Raw genomic sequence first — 19,017 nt, 5'->3', positions numbered from 1 at the left:
ACTACGGCTGCCCCAAACAATGGCTAGCGGAGGAGACATGGCGGTCACTTTGTACCGCCAACTGTCGGCCGACCGCTCCCTGACAATGGTCGGGCACGGCGCGGTCCGTCGTCCGTGGCCGCTGGTTCACCTTGTAGCCAGTTCGGAGATTGAATGCTTCGGAACTTTGACAATACTGTTTGATAACTGGCGTTATCTTTAGTTAATCCCGTAACGCTTCGGCATCGTATGCTCCATAGCATACTCATGTGTTGGCTGTTTATCGGCCGGCCGTCTCTCTCTCCCTTATATCCTATTCACCTTCCAGGCGATCGCTAAGAGAGAGGAGACGGTCGACGAGGTAAGGAAAAGAAGGTTATAAGTAAAACCAACGCAGATGGTTGGAGGGGTGGGTGGAGGAAAACGTGCTCGGCAGCGACCGCTGCTGGTCCGCTTCACTCGCCCGGGCCGCGTTGAGTGGACCTCAGCCGTCCCGCTCACGGCGGCCCGCTGGTGACGTCACGAACCCTCCGGCGAGGTCAGGTCGGAACACCGCTCGACAGTGCCGGCCGGCGCGGCTCTAGAGGCCAACCGCGGATACGCGTTTGAGCAAGGATGCGGCGTTACCATTAACTGGCATATAACTGGCGTTATCTTTAGTTAATCCCGTAACGCTTCGGCATCGTATGCTCCATAGCATACTCATGTGTTGGCTGTTTATCGGCCGGCCGTCTCTCTCTCCCTTATATCCTATTCACCTTCCAGGCGCCAATGACACCCGACAGGACAGAATGTTTGCGAGACTGTGCGCGGGTATATATGTAGGCATATAAACGCGTATGTTATAAGCCAATGGTACGTACCGTATAAGCCATTTCGTCCGTTCCACATTCTTCTTCGGGCCCGATTGGGGCCGCCTGTTTCACGACGAAACATGGTAGAAGAAACCACGCCGGATATTGGCCATCAAACCTGAGTGCTCAGTTGCAGGAGGTGGAACCAACGCGAGTCGCCGCGTGACGAAGTCGGGAACATTTCTGTCATAGATACGCATGTCACATTGCCGCGCGGGTGCAAGCAGATGGCGTCGTAGTGGCGCGTCGATTTGTCTTACTCCGCTGCGGTGGCTGTGGGATGGCCAGACTTTTTTAAGTTGAAGAGCTGGGCGGCCGGGAACGGTTACCACCCATTGTGGTTAGTCGGGAACGTTAGCAGTCGGAGAGCAGACTGTTCGTCAGTCAAGAGCACACAACTGCGTAGACTGAATTAACACATACGGTCGGCCGGCCAAGAAGTCGGCTGGCTACACTGCGATCGGTCGAAACCAGCTTGCCGAGAATGGTGCAACACACAACGATCGGTCAATAACGGTGCAGTGGGTTACTAGATTGCAGACAGACGAGCCGACAATTCGAAGCCGTGCAGGTGTCAGGCACGAGCAGACAAATGCAAAACTGTGGGCAGTCTGAGGTTCAGGCGTTGAAGACCGGTTAAGGTACACCGGCATCAGTGGTCGATGATGAGCCAGACTGCAGTGAGATGGATGCAGGGTGCCAGCAACTGTGAATCCACCACGATCGATCGTCAAATAATCATAGGGGGAAGCACAAGCCGCTGCGAGCCGGACAATGATACAGTTGATCACACCGTAGTCGGTCGACGGCGTCGTCAGTCGTTGTTCTCAAACGTCTGAAAAACCAATGAAACGCACAATGTGGGCGGCCTACACGTGATATTAGCAGAGTCAGACTGCATGAACGATTAATGCATATTTGTTCTGGTCTGTTGGAAACAGAACAGAAGTGGGCAACCAGGCTGCGACCACACGGAGAGCGAGGCTACCGGGGACAGTTTGACGCACTCAGCGGTCGGCGGGGATCGTAGCAGCCGGAAGGCTAAAATACTGGGCGAGTAAACACGTCGGTCGGGCCAACATAGCAGTCAAATAGCCAAACTGTTGAGTCGAAGATTCCGCCTGTCGAGACCGATGAAACAGTCTGTGAAACACTCCATGGGAGTGGTCGGAAGAGTAGCCAGGTCTCGGTGCCGGACTGGGCTAGTTGGAGCCGGACTGACAACAGCGACTAAAGAAACGGTAGTCAGTAAGAAATCTGGACTGCATTGGATGGTTAAACATCCCCCGCTCAGTTGTACACAGGTATCGTAAGCTGTATATAACGATAGGTAGTGATCATTCGAAGGCCGGATTATCGGTCGGACTCGGCGGTCGGTCCATAATATTAGTCGTCGAAGCATCCAACTACCAACACGGGCGGTCGAGACAAAATGCTAGTATTTGGGTGGTAAAACTATTGGGCACTATCAAAACAGCAGCCACGCATTTGTGGACGCGGCAGCTGGATCACATTGTTGCGTATGCGTCGGGACACCTGCACATACACTGTGAACACCCAGAAAACATGCATGTACGCTCCGGGAACGTGCAGTCAGGTCATCCGATAGCGTAATCAGCCACATAGCCAGACTAACGGAGCGATTAAGTATGTGAAGGGTGGGCGGTCGGAACGCATCGTAGAGAACGAGATGTCGCCACCACCGGCTCTACTGATAAACGCCTGTAGGGACGGGCCACGATCTATCGCCAGTCACTGCAGCGCAGCTGACTGGACCACTCTGTTCGACCAGCATCATGGAAATGGCAGTCTGGTGCTGCCGGTCCATCGGGAAGATGAACGATGGAGGTCTGAGCCAAAGGCGGTTACAGGAACGAGCACGTGACCGTCTACGATCGGTCATAACGGCTTACAAGACAGCCACCACCCCCAACGGCTGACCGTACTAGTTGACACACAGTGCGGCCGGTCGTACGCAATGAGTTCGATCGGAAACATCAGCAGCCGGTTCGCCACGACCCAATGCTGGGTAGCCATTCTGATAGACTCACGACTGAGGCGCAGTTCTGTCGCTCGGATACACATGTGGTCGGTAAGAGACGTCGGCATCCGGTTCGCCAGGACTGCAATACTGAGTAGCCAGTCTGATCGACTCACGATTGAGGCGCAGTTCTGTCGGTCGGATATACAATGTGGTCGGTAAGAAACGTCGGCAGCCGGTTCGCCAAGACTGCAATGCTGAGTAGCCATGGTCTGATGCTCATGATTGAGGCGCAGTTCTGTCGGTCGGATAAACAGTGTGGTCGGTAAAAACGTCGGCAGCCGGGTCGCCAGGACTGCAATACTGAGTAGCCAGTCTGATACGATTGAGGCGCAGTTCTGTCGGTCGGATATACAATGTGGTCGGTAAGAAGCGTCGGCAGCCGGGTCGCCAGGACTGCAATGCTGGGTAGCCAGTCTGATACTCATGATTGAGGCACAGTTCTGTCGGTCGATATACAATGTGGTCGGTAAGAAACGTCGGCAGCCGGTTCGCCAGGACTGCAATGCTGGGAAGCCAGTCTGATACTCATGATTGAGGCGCAGTTCTGTCGGTCGGAACCAGTGTAGTCTGTAAGAAACGTCGGCAGCCGGTTCGCTAGGACTGCAATGCTGAGTAGCCGGTCTGATAATCGCGATTGAGGCGCAGTGCTGTCGGTCGGATATACAATGTGGTCGGTAAGAAACGTCGGCAGCCGGTTCGCCAGGACTGCAATGCTGGGTAGCCAGTCTGATAGACTCACGATTGAGACAGTTCTGTCTGTCGGATAAACAGTGTGGTCTGTAAGAAAACGTCGGCAGCCGGTTCGCTAGGACTGCAATGCTGAGTAGCCGGTCTGACAAGACTCACGATTGGGGCGCAGTGCTGTCGGTCGGATATACATTCTGGTCGGTTAGAAACGTCGACAGCCGGTTCGCCAGGACTGCGAAGCGGAGTAGCCAGTCTGATACTCACGGTACGTCCGGAATACCCTGACGGAACGGCACCTGTTATGGCAGCATGGGAATTGCTGCTGAGTCCATAGTTGTCACCTCCGTCCACGCACTCAGACAAAACCCGCTTCCGGCAGCGCCGCCGAGCCGCCAGCCCGCGCTGGTTCGGCCATCCCGTGGCATAGCTGGACTACCGAGGACAATGAGACGCAGCCAGAGGCGGTGGTCGAAAACGCTAACAATCGGATGGACAGAGTTTACCAGTCGAACAGCCAGACTGACTAAACGATCAGCGTTTTTGCGGGCGCTAGAAACTTAGCAGTGGGGCTAGCAGACCGCCTCAGTTGCTGTGCAGATTGACGAACCCGGGTAGCTGCGTATATCCACTCGAACGTCACTTGGTCCGTCGTATAATTGAATCTCCCTTTTACCTGTGTCACAACTCACAACACATATAACCATATCTGTGTCACCTTTATTGTACTTATAAACCTTGGTTTGCCTTAGCCCATGATTTTATCCGTACCATGCCTACCATCTTTAATTAAGACTGTGTCCGTCATTGTGTGACCATGCCTGTAGATGTTTTATCAATAAACTAAACTAGACTACATTAAACACGTCGAAGCGGTCGATCGGAAACGTAAGCGGCCGCGTCGCAAGACTGCACCCCGTGGCATAGCCTGATGAGACGACAACGATTGAGCTCACTCAGACGGTGAAACGATCATAGTCTTGTCGCTAAACGGCATGGGTCGGGAGCCAGACTGTGGGAAACGATTAAGTACGCCCGGACGGTGATGGAAACGTTAGTATAGCAGTCACAATACGGACGGCGATTTGGAACGGCAGCGGTTGGGTGGCCAGGCCGCATTCAGCCGGATATCCGCGTTGACGAGAATGAGACTTGATCATTACGGCATTCCTTTCATGTACTCTTAGAAGCGCAAGATACCAAGCCAGTAAACAGCCGATTTGAATGACAACGAGCGAACTACATTAAGCCCTATCACGCGCGAAAGTACGATGCGAGACATCCGACTGACCCGTGCGGGCGACACTCGGCCTAAGCGTTCAAGCAGCTAAGACGCGTTGGCCTAGCCATTTAAGACGCCGAACTGGAAAATGGATCCAACTTCCAGCATCGCCTCTGCTGTCCGGGTAGTCGCGATCGCGTTCGCCGTCCAACAGCTGCCCGACAGCAGGATCATGCACATGGGATCAGTTACGGACTAAAAGTCTCCCGAGCGGCATTACCGACGAGTAAGGAACCACCGTCACTTACTGAAACACGCACCGATTCAGCAACCGAACTATCGAGATAGACGATTGCTGGTGCGAATACCGTGTGATCATTAGTGATACGGCAGACAAAGTGCCGGCCGAGATAGGTACAACTTAGCCCATTATCACCAAAACGCCTTTTTGGGCGAATAACGAGCGTATGAGAGAGTGAGCCCTGCACGTGCGGAATGCGAGCGGGTACTTCTAACTGGCTTGTGCACTGCACCCTACTAACCAGTCACTAGCAGTGTGCCAAATTTGTTGGCAATCAGCTCAGCCGTGCTCCAGAGATCTGGAAGCGGCACCCTACCGACCGGTCCGGAACCCATGGGAAAACATTGCCTGGTGGGTGCCTACTGCCTACCTACATGCCAAGTTTAAGCGAGACCGCGCCGGTGATTCCGAGTTATTGTGATGGGAACAAATTTGACACTTGTTCTTTGCATTATGCACGTGCAGTGGGGGACCCACACGCATCGACAGTGTCCGATCTTTGGCAGAAAGTACGGAACTTCCTGACAGAATTACCGCATGTCAATCGCCCCAGCGGCTGCCGAGATATATGCCTCTCAGAATCGTTACAGGCCGGGCCGGGCCAGCCGGATCGCTCATACTGAGATTTCCGTCATGTTGAAAGACTCGTTTCGCGCTCGCTCGTAATAAAGGATGACGCTTGCCACCGCGGTGCGCCGGACCCTTGGCGCTGCCTAAAGGCGGTACTATCCTGATCGTGTAGTCATCGTGTAGCAGCGTTCGTACGGTTCGCAAGTCGGTGCGTTAAGGGGCATCCCACGATACATATGAGTACCTCATGCTCGATCGTAGCATCAGCAGCTGTTCAACACGCTGCAGTCAACCGGGTCGCCAGGTTGACTCACAGCATAGCAACACTAACGGTCGGGCCGGCGGATCGGCCAGCCGGGGACGGTACCTTTATGGCAGCAGAGTCCATCAGCCGTTTCCTCGCTCCAGACACCCGTAGCGGTGCGATAGGTGAAGCACACACGATACCTGTGACGGCAGCAGGTTCTATCCATCGTCCCGTCACCTCCGACGTTGATAATCACTGCACTGCAAGAAAACGTGCTCGGCAGCGACCGCTGCTGGTCCGCTTCACTCGCCCGGGCCGCGTTGAGTGGACCTCAGCCGTCCCGCTCACGGCGGCCCGCTGGTGACGTCACGAACCCTCCGGCGAGGTCAGGTCGGAACACCGCTCGACAGTGCCGGCCGGCGCGGCTCTAGAGGCCAACCGCGGATACGCGTTTGAGCAAGGATGCGGCGTTACCATTAACTGGCATATGAGAGGTAAGGTGGGCAACTCCACATCCTAGAATTCTCAACACTTCCCTGGACAATTTCCCCGTCCTTGGACGCAAAGAAAGTTTTAAAAACGTTTCTCTTTCAATTTTGTCCAGCGTCGGAACAGCGATCAAAGTTCAGCACCTCAGAGTCCACACGGCGTGACCCCCGCGACGTTAATTATTTTCAACGCTCGTCGAAGCGACGACAAATGGTCGTTTCTACTACGGGCATTTCTGCGTTTACACAAGAAAAAGCGCTATTATTTCAGCATAAAGAACGAAGCCTTGTTCGGAAAGCGGCCGTCGCCAGTGCAAACAGGTCGCTCGCGGCCTGTGAGGCCCGCAGTCAACAAACCGCCGCCCGTCGGCGCCCCACTGCGGGGCCGCGTCGGCCACGACGCTCTGACGACGCGGACGACGATCGAGGGAGCGACCGCGGCGACCGTGGCGAGTGGAGGACATAGCGAGCCACTCCGCCGCCGGAGATAAGAACTAGAGCTCTCTTATTGATTGGTCAGCGAGAGGAGGTGGTCATAGACGGGCGCTGCGGCAGTCGGCGGCGGTAGCGGCGGCGCTGCGGCACTCGGCGGCGGCGGACCCGCGCGGTATGCGGTGGTGGCGGCGGTAGCGGCGGCGGCGGCGGCGGCGGCGGCAGCAGAGAATTATGATGTCTGACTAGTACGGCAGATCAATACCGGTACCTGGTTCGGGCAGGGCGGCAGCCCGCTCCCCACCGCCGCCGCCGCCACCGCCGCCCCCCGGTCATCGGACCGAGCGCCTCCCCGGGGAAAACTCTGGTCAACAGTGGGCCCGGCTGGCTCTCGTATTCAGTGGTTACGGCCCTCCGAACGATCAGTTACTCCAGCATAAGTGATTTGCTGTTGTGGGACGCCGTTGTGTCGTTACATAATGCTGGTAGCAGTAGAATGTGCACGGTGTCAAGCGAAGGTCAACACGGAAGTTCTGTATAGTAAAGTATCAATGCAGAGTGTTGAAGCTGTTTCATTTAGCAGGGCTGCGCGATGAAAGGTCGTTGAATGTTAGTGTCACTCCTGGGTGATTGCAAAAACAATATTTGTTGCGAGGCCCTCAGAAAATGATTAAAGTACATTCAATTCGTTCAGAAAGTAACAACGCGCACTTTCTACTAAAGCAACTGAGGAAATCACATCTTGTGCCGCATTTTCAGTGCTGGGCCTCTTTCCACCGAACGGACCAGGCCAGACCCATAGCTGTGAGGTCTGGCGACCTCTGCCACAGGAGCCAGGCTCGTAAAATGCCGAAGTTTGTCAGCTGGTGGCGAATGCGACGCACCGCCGTGCCTGGCACCAGCGGCGTCTTCGAGCGGTGACGAATGGTGGCGCATTCAATAAAAATGAATTTAAAAGTGGCGCACTCAGTAAAATCTGTCTAGAATTGTGTTGAGTAATATCAGTGCTGGTATTGGCATAGCGCAAAGTAAAATTACATAAAATGCACGCCAAATGTGTAGTGATGTATAAGCTACCGATAGATATAAAACAACCGGAATGAAGAAAATTAAATAGGCGTCTTGAAAGCTTATTTATTTACTGTTATTTGATTCATGATCGCTGTAAACAAATTTAATTATGTTTTGGAGGATTTAAGTTCCAAAAGTTATTGAAAGCAAAGGTGAAAAAGTAGTATTGTACCTAAATTCCTTTACTGCAAGGTACCTAAATTCCTTTATTGAGGGCTTGTGTTCAAAGTTTTAGCATTCTTCTCTCGTATGGTTCTAAGTCAAATGAAGAGAGTCCACCGCCACACCGCCAGACGTGCCCGGGGGTCAGATCTGGGCACACCACACCTAATGAGCCACGCCGCTGGTGGGCGCAGGCTCCGGTCATCTCGACGCGTAATCAAATCGAGGCGTATGACCACCGAATTGGGCCCGGCCCGTGCGCGCACGCAATTGGGACATTGGCGTGGGATGGGAGAGGAGCTGCCGCCCACCGCTCGGGCGGGGGCGGCGGCGGCGGACCGGGTATACAGCCGCCCTGAGATGGAAAGTCGACTTTCTCCAAATTTACCGTCAGCCGAAGCAGGCTTCTTGATTGCAAATTAGAAAGGAAAAGCTTTTGTGGATCATATGGCCAGGACCCGTGTGGATGCCCAACTGAATTCCTCGGTGACATTTGTTTGTGTCTCAACTCTCAACCCAGTTCCTCACTTTCATGTGGCTGGGAATGTATAAAATTCTTGCAAGTTCATTTTGCTGCATTAATATGACAATCAACCAAATTAACTAATGAGGATATTTCGCAGTAATAGGACAGTGCACGCCACGAGAACGTAATCAAGGACTGCTCAACTTTGCATATGATGTCCAAATTACATGTTGCATTACATACCCAGTAGCATCCTCACTTCATGGTGATTGCTGCCTGCAACGGCCAACTGTCATAGTGACATAAATGCTTCCATTATTTAATTCCCAATTTCATAACCGTGTACGTGTCCCCGTTATCATTGTAACATAACATTTAGTAGCATCTTTGTGCGATCATCAAGACGACAAGTCTTAAACGTTTTTTTTTTGCCTGAGACTTACATCGAAGAATAGCAAAGAGAAAAGAAATAAGTAAGTCCAGCTTTGTTTACTACACAGCTTATTCGGCTGTGGCTCTTTCAAAGGAATTATCATTCAATTGACACGAAAAGGCCAACCAAAGAAGATGGGATGCTTGTGTCGCTTGGCCATTGCGTTCCATATCAGCATGATTATATGAACTTATATGTGTTCTCCACCAAGATTTACCTGTATTTTCGTTGACTCGCATATGGAAAGAGAGGAGAGAGAGAAAGGTGGAAGGGGAAACTATCACCTAGGACCCTCCGGAACACAGACGGCATGGCGGTGGTCTCATCGACAGCTGCGCAAGCAGACTAACGGAACCAAATGGCACTATCGACAAAAAAAAAAACCAGCGCCGGTAAAAAATGCGTAATGGAGTGAAAAATGGCCCTGGCCGCGCCGGGCCGGGACATTTGGTAACAAGTAATTAGTGGGTATATTCATTAGGGTGGCGGGATGCGCGGCGCATGGCTACTGGAAATTGTGGGCCGCGGAGGCGGGGGAGGGACGGGAGGACGGCGTGTCCTCCCCGGGAGAGCGCGCGGGAGGAAACGTGACACAGTTCGGGGACCACCGCTGAAGGGGACCCGCTCGAGTGTCTCACTTAGGCCGAAATGACCTTTTTTTTCGTCTTAGCACAAAAACCACGTGGCTTCATCTTCAGTCATTTGCATTGACATGGAGGCGTTAGGTCACCTGCCTGCCTGAAAGGTTTTTTTTGAAGTTAGCATATGCCTGGCTGTATAATGTATTTTATTCTTTAAAAAATCAGCAACTCAATGTAGAGTAACATTTACGACGGAACAATTCACCAGTTCTCAATTTGAAGTCAGTGCCTTAATATTAAATGAATGACCATTGACCCAGCTTGCAAGCAAGCTTGTCCTGTTTTGGTCTCCTAATGCATCAGATTCGAACGAAACATCTAAAATATACAAATAATTGCACCATACCAGCCGGATATTATCACTTCATTTTCATCATTTTGGCCACATACGTGTAAGTAGTGGTGGCGTTGACATCAATGCAGACACCAAAACGGCTAACGTCACACCACGGTAACTGTGTCGAGATACATACTAGTCAGGTGCTGTAACTTTAATAACTGCCCACCAACATCGCATTTGCGCCACGTTTGTCTTCTGTGGGAGCACAACTTTGATGCCAAACGACGTGAATGGTACCAATTCGCTGACACTGCTGCGCGAAAGAACCGTATTTTGGTGAGAATGCTGGTACGGGGCCTGTGTTGAGGTTTGACAATTTACCCCGCTATGGGACAATGTGACAATTAACAGCTGGTATCTTACAGCAGGTGGATTAAATGAGCGCTTCATAAAGGAGCCACGGTACACTGCGCAGTGTTCACGAGTCTGTTGAATGTCGCCGTGAGTTCCGTGAACTCGGTCGCGGCTCGTTCGGGCCTGCTGAGAGACTGATATCTCACTGTGCAGACGGCATATGTCTCACCGCAAAGCCACAAATTCGGAGCGGTGAGAAATGCGTGAGCGTGTTTCCGACATTATTGTAGGTCGAGCGCCGCGGCGGGCAGACTCAAGTCGTTATTGATGTAATTTATGCAGCGAAACTAAGCCTATGTTTTATCGTAGCTACTCAGTAACAAGTCTATTCAGATGATTTGTATAGCTTCGAATTGTAGTTCGGAAGAAGCGTTTGGTTGAAATGGCCAAATGAGGAGCATTGTAAGGATTTGCGACGTGACTGACAGCTGATTACTTCAGCGGCCGTCATTACACGTCCGTCGACTCTTTGTCACACTTCGATGACAGAGGGCACACACACATTGCAGGCGAATCTTTAGCAGTAGTGCCGGAGCCCGCGCTTTAAGCTCAAACGATTTCTAGTTTCTGTTCAACGAATTTACACACCCATTCCTGAAATATCCAGTCGTTAATGTTTTTTCCCTCTACTTGCTTCTTCCGTTGCAATGTTTTTATTGAATTTATCCTCAACATGACATTGAAACTCTCGAATTAGAGTAACTATCACACACCGGTGACATTAATTAAACATCAAAAGTAAGACATTATCAACCAGCTTATATCAATTCACAATCATAACCGTGGCGATTACGTTTAATTCGTTTAATAACGTACGTTTAATAGGTCACTTTTATTTTAGTTATTCGACAGCTTGTGTTGCTTCAGAAAATAAATGAAAAGTCGAACCGAATCTATGAAGACGTGATGTTCATGATCGCAAAAAAACGGGCTGACAACAGGGGATCAGCCGCCATACGAGCACAGATGAGCACCAGAGAGATGTTGTAAAAGTGGAATTTGTGGCTTCTAATCTGCCGCAAATGGTTAGCAGCAATCACATCTCCGCAAGCACATCACTTTGCAGAACCTTGCAAGGAAGAGTAGTCATGCGATGTTTGAGCAGGCTCAGTGGACAAAACTAATAGCAAGAGACTGGACATAGGGAACACTGGTTGAAATAGAGCTACCTCATGCGAGGATGAAAAACAATAGCCTGTATTTCCAATAGTGGATTTTGCTGTAGAGGTTGAAGTATAACAAATTAATGATTTTTGACAACCATAAAACAAAAAGGCCCGTTTGAAGCCAATCTGAATTTTCAGTGGCTAAATCAAAATATGAAATTAGAAAAGCGAAATATCACCTCAACCTTAGACAAAGTAGCTACCTTCACTGGCATATTAAGTAGTTGAGCTGCAATATGACGGTGATAAAATTGTGTGAGAAGATCTTTATAGCTAAATGATGCTGTGGTTAGGAATATGATACCTCACTAGTTGTTAAATGAAATCGGGATAGTGGTAACCTACCAGCAGTTCCCAACACTGTATTGCAGGTCACTTGTCGGAGCTGCAACGCCTTCCACCGTCCACCGTCCACCGTCCACCGTCCACCGTCCACCGTCCACCGTCCACCGTCCACCGTCCACCGTCCACCGTCCACCGTCCACCGTCCACCGTCCACCGTCCACAGTCCACCGTCCACACTCAACCGTCCACCGTCCACCGTCCACCGCCCACCGTCCACCGCCCACCGTCCACCGTCCGTCCACAGCACACCGTCCACACTACACCGTCCATCGTCCACCATCCACCGGCACCCGCTGCCCGGCCGATTCTCCCGAGTCCCGATATCACCGTGAACCGGGCACAAATTAACAGCATCCTTTTCAAGGCACCTAAGCAAAATAATAAATAATTTGTAAGATACTTTGTAATCGAGCTGGTTGCTGGCATCTGGTCTTTAAAACGGTCCTTGTCACTTGACCAACAAAAAGCGCATCTGTTATGTTCAATACAAGCCTGCATCAGAACTAACACAATAAAGTGTATACTGGAAGCCTATAATATCCCATCCTCTCATATTTACTGTTGATCGACTCACTTTTGCAACTTTTTTTCTGAGGCACTTTTTAAGCAGAACTTGTGCTGTTGAAGGTGAGCTATGGCTAGTTTGAGCATTATTATGAATATCATGGTGTTAGAATTTTCTAACATAATAATAGAACTTGTGCTCCTACATTTGTCGTCCATAGGTAGGTGGTTACCGTGTCATAATCGTTGCTCGAAAATTGTACATCATGGTCAATAGCCAAGGCGTTGATTCTGGTTCCAAGCCTCGTGATACTATCAAAATGATGGGGCAGACCGATTCAGGAAATCCTGACGCCCTCTATAGTCTCCGTTACTTTGCACCTTGCAGAATTGATACAGGAAGATGAGTCCGACAAACTACCGTGCCATTGTCATAAACCGCGCTGGTCTACTGGATAATGGGACACACCACCGCACAAGTCGGCGGGGGCACACACACCGCCGCACAACTCGAGATAAAGTTAAATCACATCCGCCGCTTTCGGAGGCCGACGCTAGTGACACATCGTGCATAAGAGCCGAGCGGACATTGATTTATTTCCGAGGGCAATTTTCATTTATTGGACAGGTGGAAAATAAATGTAGTCGCTGTCAGCTGCCGGTGTTACGGCGGGTTAATTGGACTAACGACCTGAGTGCAACGAGTTTGAAAAGCACGGCTTTGAGCACAACAGTGTCGAGGGGTAAATGAAGGGATAGAGGAAAAGAAAGATGAGGGGGATGATAGATGTGCTTGCCACACATGAGCTAAGAGGCTTCGATTGAAAGGCTGTACTTTCATCAGTCCGATGTGAATAAGCTCAGAAGTTGTTTTTCACAAAGTTATTCCCTTTGGGTCAGTACCTTCACGGTTTAGCCTACCTACCAACTATTCAATTTGGGATCGTTTAACCTCCCACCGTCGGTGTTGTGATCAGCCAACAGCAGTTCGGCACGATCGGCTTTACCGGCCTGGGTACGGCAGCGGGCTGAGCATGTGAGCCGGTAACACACGCTGACCGGTTATTTACCAATGTGGTGAGCACATGGGTAAATGTCGGTAATATCGGTACTCCCACATCCCTCAGCACAGACTGATCCGATAGCTCGGTAATAGCGGCAGTTTCGGCAAGGAGCAAAGACAGGTCGCTTCGCTGCTACGACATACATCCAGCCGCAGGTGTAGAAGTTTTATTTTAGGCTTATGATTTATACAGAAATGTCTGGTATCGAATGAGCTTATGACGAAAAACAGCTGTTATAATTTATTCCTTCATCATTTGCGTTCTCGCAATTTTGTCTAATGCGACCGATTTTGCCGACATATTCAAAATAAATTCGGAAAATTGCGAGTTATGATATTATGAATATGCTTTTTTCTTTCGGAGACGCTTATCTAGCTCACAAACGTATTATTGAAAATATTAAATTAAATAGCCGTAGCTGTTCTAAACTATCCCATGTATGTCTTCTCAGGACCGCATTGCGTCCCGGTTAATACACATGGAGCAGCCCCACCGTCCTACCGCCCACATATATAGTTACTACCGCACTGCTCGAGGTACTCCACCTATACAATTGTGCGTGTAGCAGAATGAAATATTCACACGACCCGGGGACCGGTCGACACGCACTGTCCTAGTCAATGGCCACACCCACAGGGGCGCCAGTCAGTCCCATGGAACCAGGGCACAGTCGGCGACCTACGAGCCTCAGCTGTGTAACTTGTAGCAATTATTATCCCGGAATATTGTTTGAATTGTTATCAGTTGGACACATTGATCGCTGCAGGTGGGGCGCGGCTGCGCGGCAGCGGACTCACCTTTTTCCATTCCTCCTCCTGCGCTTGGTGGCGTACACGGTTCCAATGGGATTCATGTTGCAGTGGCTTAACATGCCCGCCAGTTTGTCACTATGCCGTCACAGCCGCGCGCGCATTCCCCACGTGCACAGGAGCTCGCTGAGCGCGCCGCGCTCCGTCCGACCCCACGCCGTTGATTGATAGGGGCTGGCGCCGAGAGGCCTGGCGCCACAGGCTCCGCCCACCGCGCGGCGCCGACCAATCAGCGTCGGCCGGCGGCGGACACCCACTGCGCGGCCAGGCGGCGGCGGCAGCTATGGCGGCCGGCGCCAGTGACCCGCTCCCGGTGTGACCTTGACCCTGGCTGGCCAGCCCGCGCAGCCAGCAGAGCAGGCGGCGCCGAACGCGGCCCGATCGTGACCGCTCTTCGTGAGCGGGACGAGCGATATACCGTTGGCCATTCCAAAAGGTGCGGCGGGAGGAAAGGGGCGGGACAACGTCACCGTTGGAAAAAACGCCCTCAGAAGGGGGCCGATGAAATTGGACGCCGCCCGGACACGGCCGGTTTGGGTTTCTGTTGCCATGGCATCAACCCTCGACTATCCGGCAGACATGAATCCGAGAAGTGCGTGATATATGTCTGTCGGAAAAAGTTATCCTCTTCCTCACATGAGATATTAATCGGTGTACAAACTGATGGAAAAGTAACAAAACAAGATGCCTCCACGGATATAACCAAACAAGTAGCCTGCTTTTGCTGGCCCTGCCACATGCTAACTCATTGAAGTTTGGTGTGGTGTCAAGTTGCATCACATATGATGTCTCTGAGCAATAGTTAAAAAAATATTGGAGCATGTGCACTTAAGTGAAAAAAGCGCTGTGCCAACGTATTTATTCACTTCACCGACCTTGACCGAGTTCAGGAGTCGAGCTTCTGGTAGATGAGCAGTGGTCTTAGCACCGCAGGTATATTAGCAGTTAATTTTTACTGAATGTGAATTTTGTATAGGTAAAACTAAAAACGGGCTTACCAATGTATTGCATATAAGACTATCATAACTATTTGCAACATCATGAGCCTGAACGAGCCTGAGCCTGACTTTTTGTGGGCGGCTGGCGCTGCCATCTTCATTAGTCCAGACTCCAGATGCCCTTTCCGATAAATGTCATACACACTCCATGAACACATCACGTCATCCATACACATTTGCATCTTTAGCAGTGAAATATATTTTTACCGTTAGGGCTGATAACATTATTTAAAGCAATTGACCAAGCATACCAAAAACTAGTTTTACCTACACTTGGATAAACTACGAACTGGAAAGGTAAACATAGCTTTAATATTTGTAAGCCGTAGCCAATAAGTGCTAGCGGTCTAGCATTATCTATGTAGATGAGGATTATACTTTCACTTCTAAATAAGATTATATTCGATGCGCAGGCTCTCAACCTTGATAACATCCAACATTTACCAATTTCTGCACATCCAAAGTAGGTAGCGACCATTGTTTCATTCCTAACGACGGACGGAGATTGCGAGCCAATTTTCGAAAACTTACATTATTCATACGCAAACAAATTGAACGCAATTTACAAAAGAAAGCTATGAGCCTCGTTGCAAATAAACTGTTTGTTAAAATGGGGTATGGTATTGACAGGATATCCAAAAAAGACAGGATATCAAATATTTTATTGTATTTGAAATAGAAGGACTTCCACATAAATTACTTATTCACCATTACCTACCTCCACCCGCTCCTAATAAATTTCGCCTCATGACCCGACTTCAGTTTTGTACCTTCACTGGCAGTCCGCTTAAATTATTTTGTAATTACATTTTTGTTACCATCATGGTGTGTCAAAAGTGGAAATAGCCGCCCGGCTTTAGTTCGCCAGCCTTGTCAATAGATGGCAGTACCACAATATGGGCAGCGGATCGTGCAATTGACGTCAAATTTTCGTTATCTGCTAAGAATTTAATGGCGGATCTTTTCATGCAAGAATCAAGTAAATCGGTCCACAACTTTTCTAGTGACAGAGATATGAAGTCAAATACCCTGCCAGAGCGGCGGCGCGGCGGCCGGCGGCGCCCGTTACGCGCCGCCTGGGAGACTGGCGGCCCTGAATGGTTCCGACTTGACACTGCACTAAAACCTGTTAACTGCTTGGAATAGTTATTATAGCAAAATTTTCATTCAAGTGAGGAATAACCAAGGGCAGGAAGTATGTATGCTTGTGTTCGTACTGTGTAAGCCAAGAAACTGCATTAGCAGATACTCGCTAATATTAGATCCAGCCAAGTCCAAACGCATTCCAGGGGATATGTTTCTGATGGGTCAACAATATTTATCGTTCGAGGGCGGATACAGTTTTCACAATACAAAAAATATTTTTGCACAGCTCTATTCCTTGAATAATTCTCTTCAACGCCTCATTCCTAGTTAAGCGAATTAGCCCACCCTGGTTGAATAAATAAGGCGATTTCGCCACAAGGTCGCGGAAAACCGACTGAAAACGGCCGCGCTCAACGTTAATTTGGGCATGCAGACTCTTAGAAAATCGCATTGGGCGGGTAGGGTTTCCCAGGTATTGGCTCCAAAACACCGTATTCGGCTCCCGAATACGTCCAAGTGACCCGCCTCGTTCCTAGTTAAGCTCTAATTAGATCAAGTGACTCACAAGGAGCGAAAAAGCGACAAAAAGCATGAATTTCCCCATGGCGGCGGGCTGCCGGGTTGCCAGACGGCGCACCGGCTATTTCCACTTTTGACACACCATGAGGTCTATGTCCCTACAATGTGAATCACCCTACCAAATATGGTTATTACTCAAACATACCTATCAGGCTCAATCTACGTAACCGCCTTATCAGTTTGCATGCGACATTAGACACGCATCGGTATATGAAAACATCCGGTGGCTCCAGGGGTAGGTAGGTGAAGGTGCCACAGGTGCTTACTGCTTGAGCCGGCTGCAAACAGAGTCCTGCATTCGTCGCGTAACTAAGGAAAACGTAGCCCGGTGCCGAAGGTGGGCTCACATTTCACTATGCTGTTCAACTTGCATATGAATAAACATTAGCTATTCAAAGCAGGAACGCGCTAAAAACTTAAACGCATATGAAAGCAGAACAGAACTTGTACCAAGCTAAAATACCTAAACTTGATGAGAGATTGCAACTACACTTGATGAAGTTGAAAATAACAAGAAAATATCAACACAGTACAATGCAGTTGAGCCATGTAAGAGTGCTTAAGTCGTCTTTCGGATGTTTCCCAAACAACAGTCTAAAGTGTTTTCAGTTATGTTGTGCTGTGCTGTGAAGGTTTTGTGAACGCTCTAAATATGTAACTTGCGGTGGTTGCTGTTGCTGTGAAGTACAAATCACTGATGATCGGTTACGCCTCAAGCTCACTTAACCCACGCCCCGCTGGGGGGGGGGGGGCAGAATCTGCCCCCCCTCCCCTTTTTCGCCAATAACTTCTAAACGCGTTACGCCAGCGACGTCAAACTTTCAGTACCTTATCATACATCAATTTGTCACGTTCCCTGAAAATTTGAGCGAAATCCGTCGGATTTTTTTTTGAGAAATTGACGTTTTAGTGACGTCATGTTCGCCATTTTCGCCTCAAAAAACGGCAAAATTTCAAACGCCGCTAACATCTTCATTTTTAAAAGAATCAAGACGTAGCAAAAAGGTTATACGTGATTCTACTTTGTCTATCAAATGGCTATCTCGGTTTTTTTGAAAATTTTGGATTTTAGCCCAAATTAAAATAAAACTGACTTTTTTGGGAAAATAATTATAGAATCCAAAATTTTGAGTGTATCAAAAACCGGAATATATGTCAGAGAACTGGTCTATGTGCACCTACATACCAATTTTTAGAAGAATCGGTTCAAAAATGTGGGAGTTATTCAAAATTTTATGACGTCACGACACACAAATTTTTTGAAAAAAAATGATTTTTTGGAAGTCCTAGACCTCGTACGGCAACAACAATAGCACCATTCGATTCGCCGTGAAAAAGGGCATCAGACAGTCACCTTTTTAGGCCTTAACAACCAACTTCAAAATTTGACCTCACTTGACCTGACCTTGACCTGACCTCGACCTGAAATTCATCCAGAGGTGGTCCATATCACTTATTGAGTGTGCCTATTGAATTCTATGAGTAAAATGACCCATAAAACATGTGTCGCACATGCCCTTTTCTATATTTTGCTTTTGGTGACCTGACCTGACCTGACCTGACCTTGACCTTGACCTTTGAATGACATTGTATGTAACGATTATTGTCTTGGTAGTCTAAGAACACGTTTTGGGCAATCAGTCTCAGTCCATTCTTCGGCAACTACGGTGCAAGGCCGATACTGTAGAAACTTGCATTTTGTACCCTTGACCTGACCTTGACCTGACCTCTGACCTACTTAAGCAAAAAAATTTGGACTCTTAAGATCCGCCCTGTTGAGAGCTTTCTATTGCCGTTTTCCCCGTCTTTCTACGACCATCGGTTCGGAAGTTAGACAGGGGGGGGGGGCAGAATCTGCCCCCCCCCCCCCCAGCAGGGCGCGTATGGCTGAATAGCCCAGCGGGGCGCGGGTTAACTAGAACTGATTTGGTTGCAGTCAATCAAATGATATCAAATTCTCATGGTAAATCCGGTCGTAATAATCTTAGAATTAGCACAACCAAAAAGGCAGCAATTAATGAGCAAATGACATTCACAATGCGCAAAATGTTATTAACCTTCTTTGTGCTCAAGCTATGAAATCTGTACATAGTTACCTATGCTCATCTTACGTGTCATATACTTATCGAAGCTTTTACCGTATGTTTATCAAACACTATGGAGAAATTGGATTCAGTA

General features: G+C 49.4%; 1 protein-coding gene across 3 annotated transcripts in view; it reads right to left on the bottom strand.

Annotated features, from left to right (window-relative positions):
• LOC122367618 (aryl hydrocarbon receptor-like) overlaps positions 1-14,436 on the bottom strand; it is a 95,784-nt gene extending 81,348 nt beyond the window's left edge. The window contains exon 1 of one of the 3 annotated variants that reach the window (XM_043340889.1): positions 14,165-14,436. In XM_043340889.1, coding sequence (XP_043196824.1) covers positions 14,165-14,238 — 74 coding nt within the window. In that variant the 5' untranslated portion in view covers positions 14,239-14,436. Of the gene's footprint in view, positions 1-6,021; positions 6,375-14,164 lie in introns of those variants that run through there. The other 2 variants (XM_043340891.1, XM_043340890.1) reach the window with 2 other exon arrangements.
• Positions 14,437-19,017: the final 4,581 nt, after the last annotated feature.

Source organism: Amphibalanus amphitrite, unplaced genomic scaffold (genome assembly GCF_019059575.1).
Source record: "Amphibalanus amphitrite isolate SeventyFive unplaced genomic scaffold, NRLGWU_Aamphi_draft 000882F_arrow, whole genome shotgun sequence".
Taxonomy (NCBI): domain Eukaryota; kingdom Metazoa; phylum Arthropoda; class Thecostraca; order Balanomorpha; family Balanidae; genus Amphibalanus; species Amphibalanus amphitrite.
This window is presented reverse-complemented; position numbering and strand designations above follow the sequence as displayed.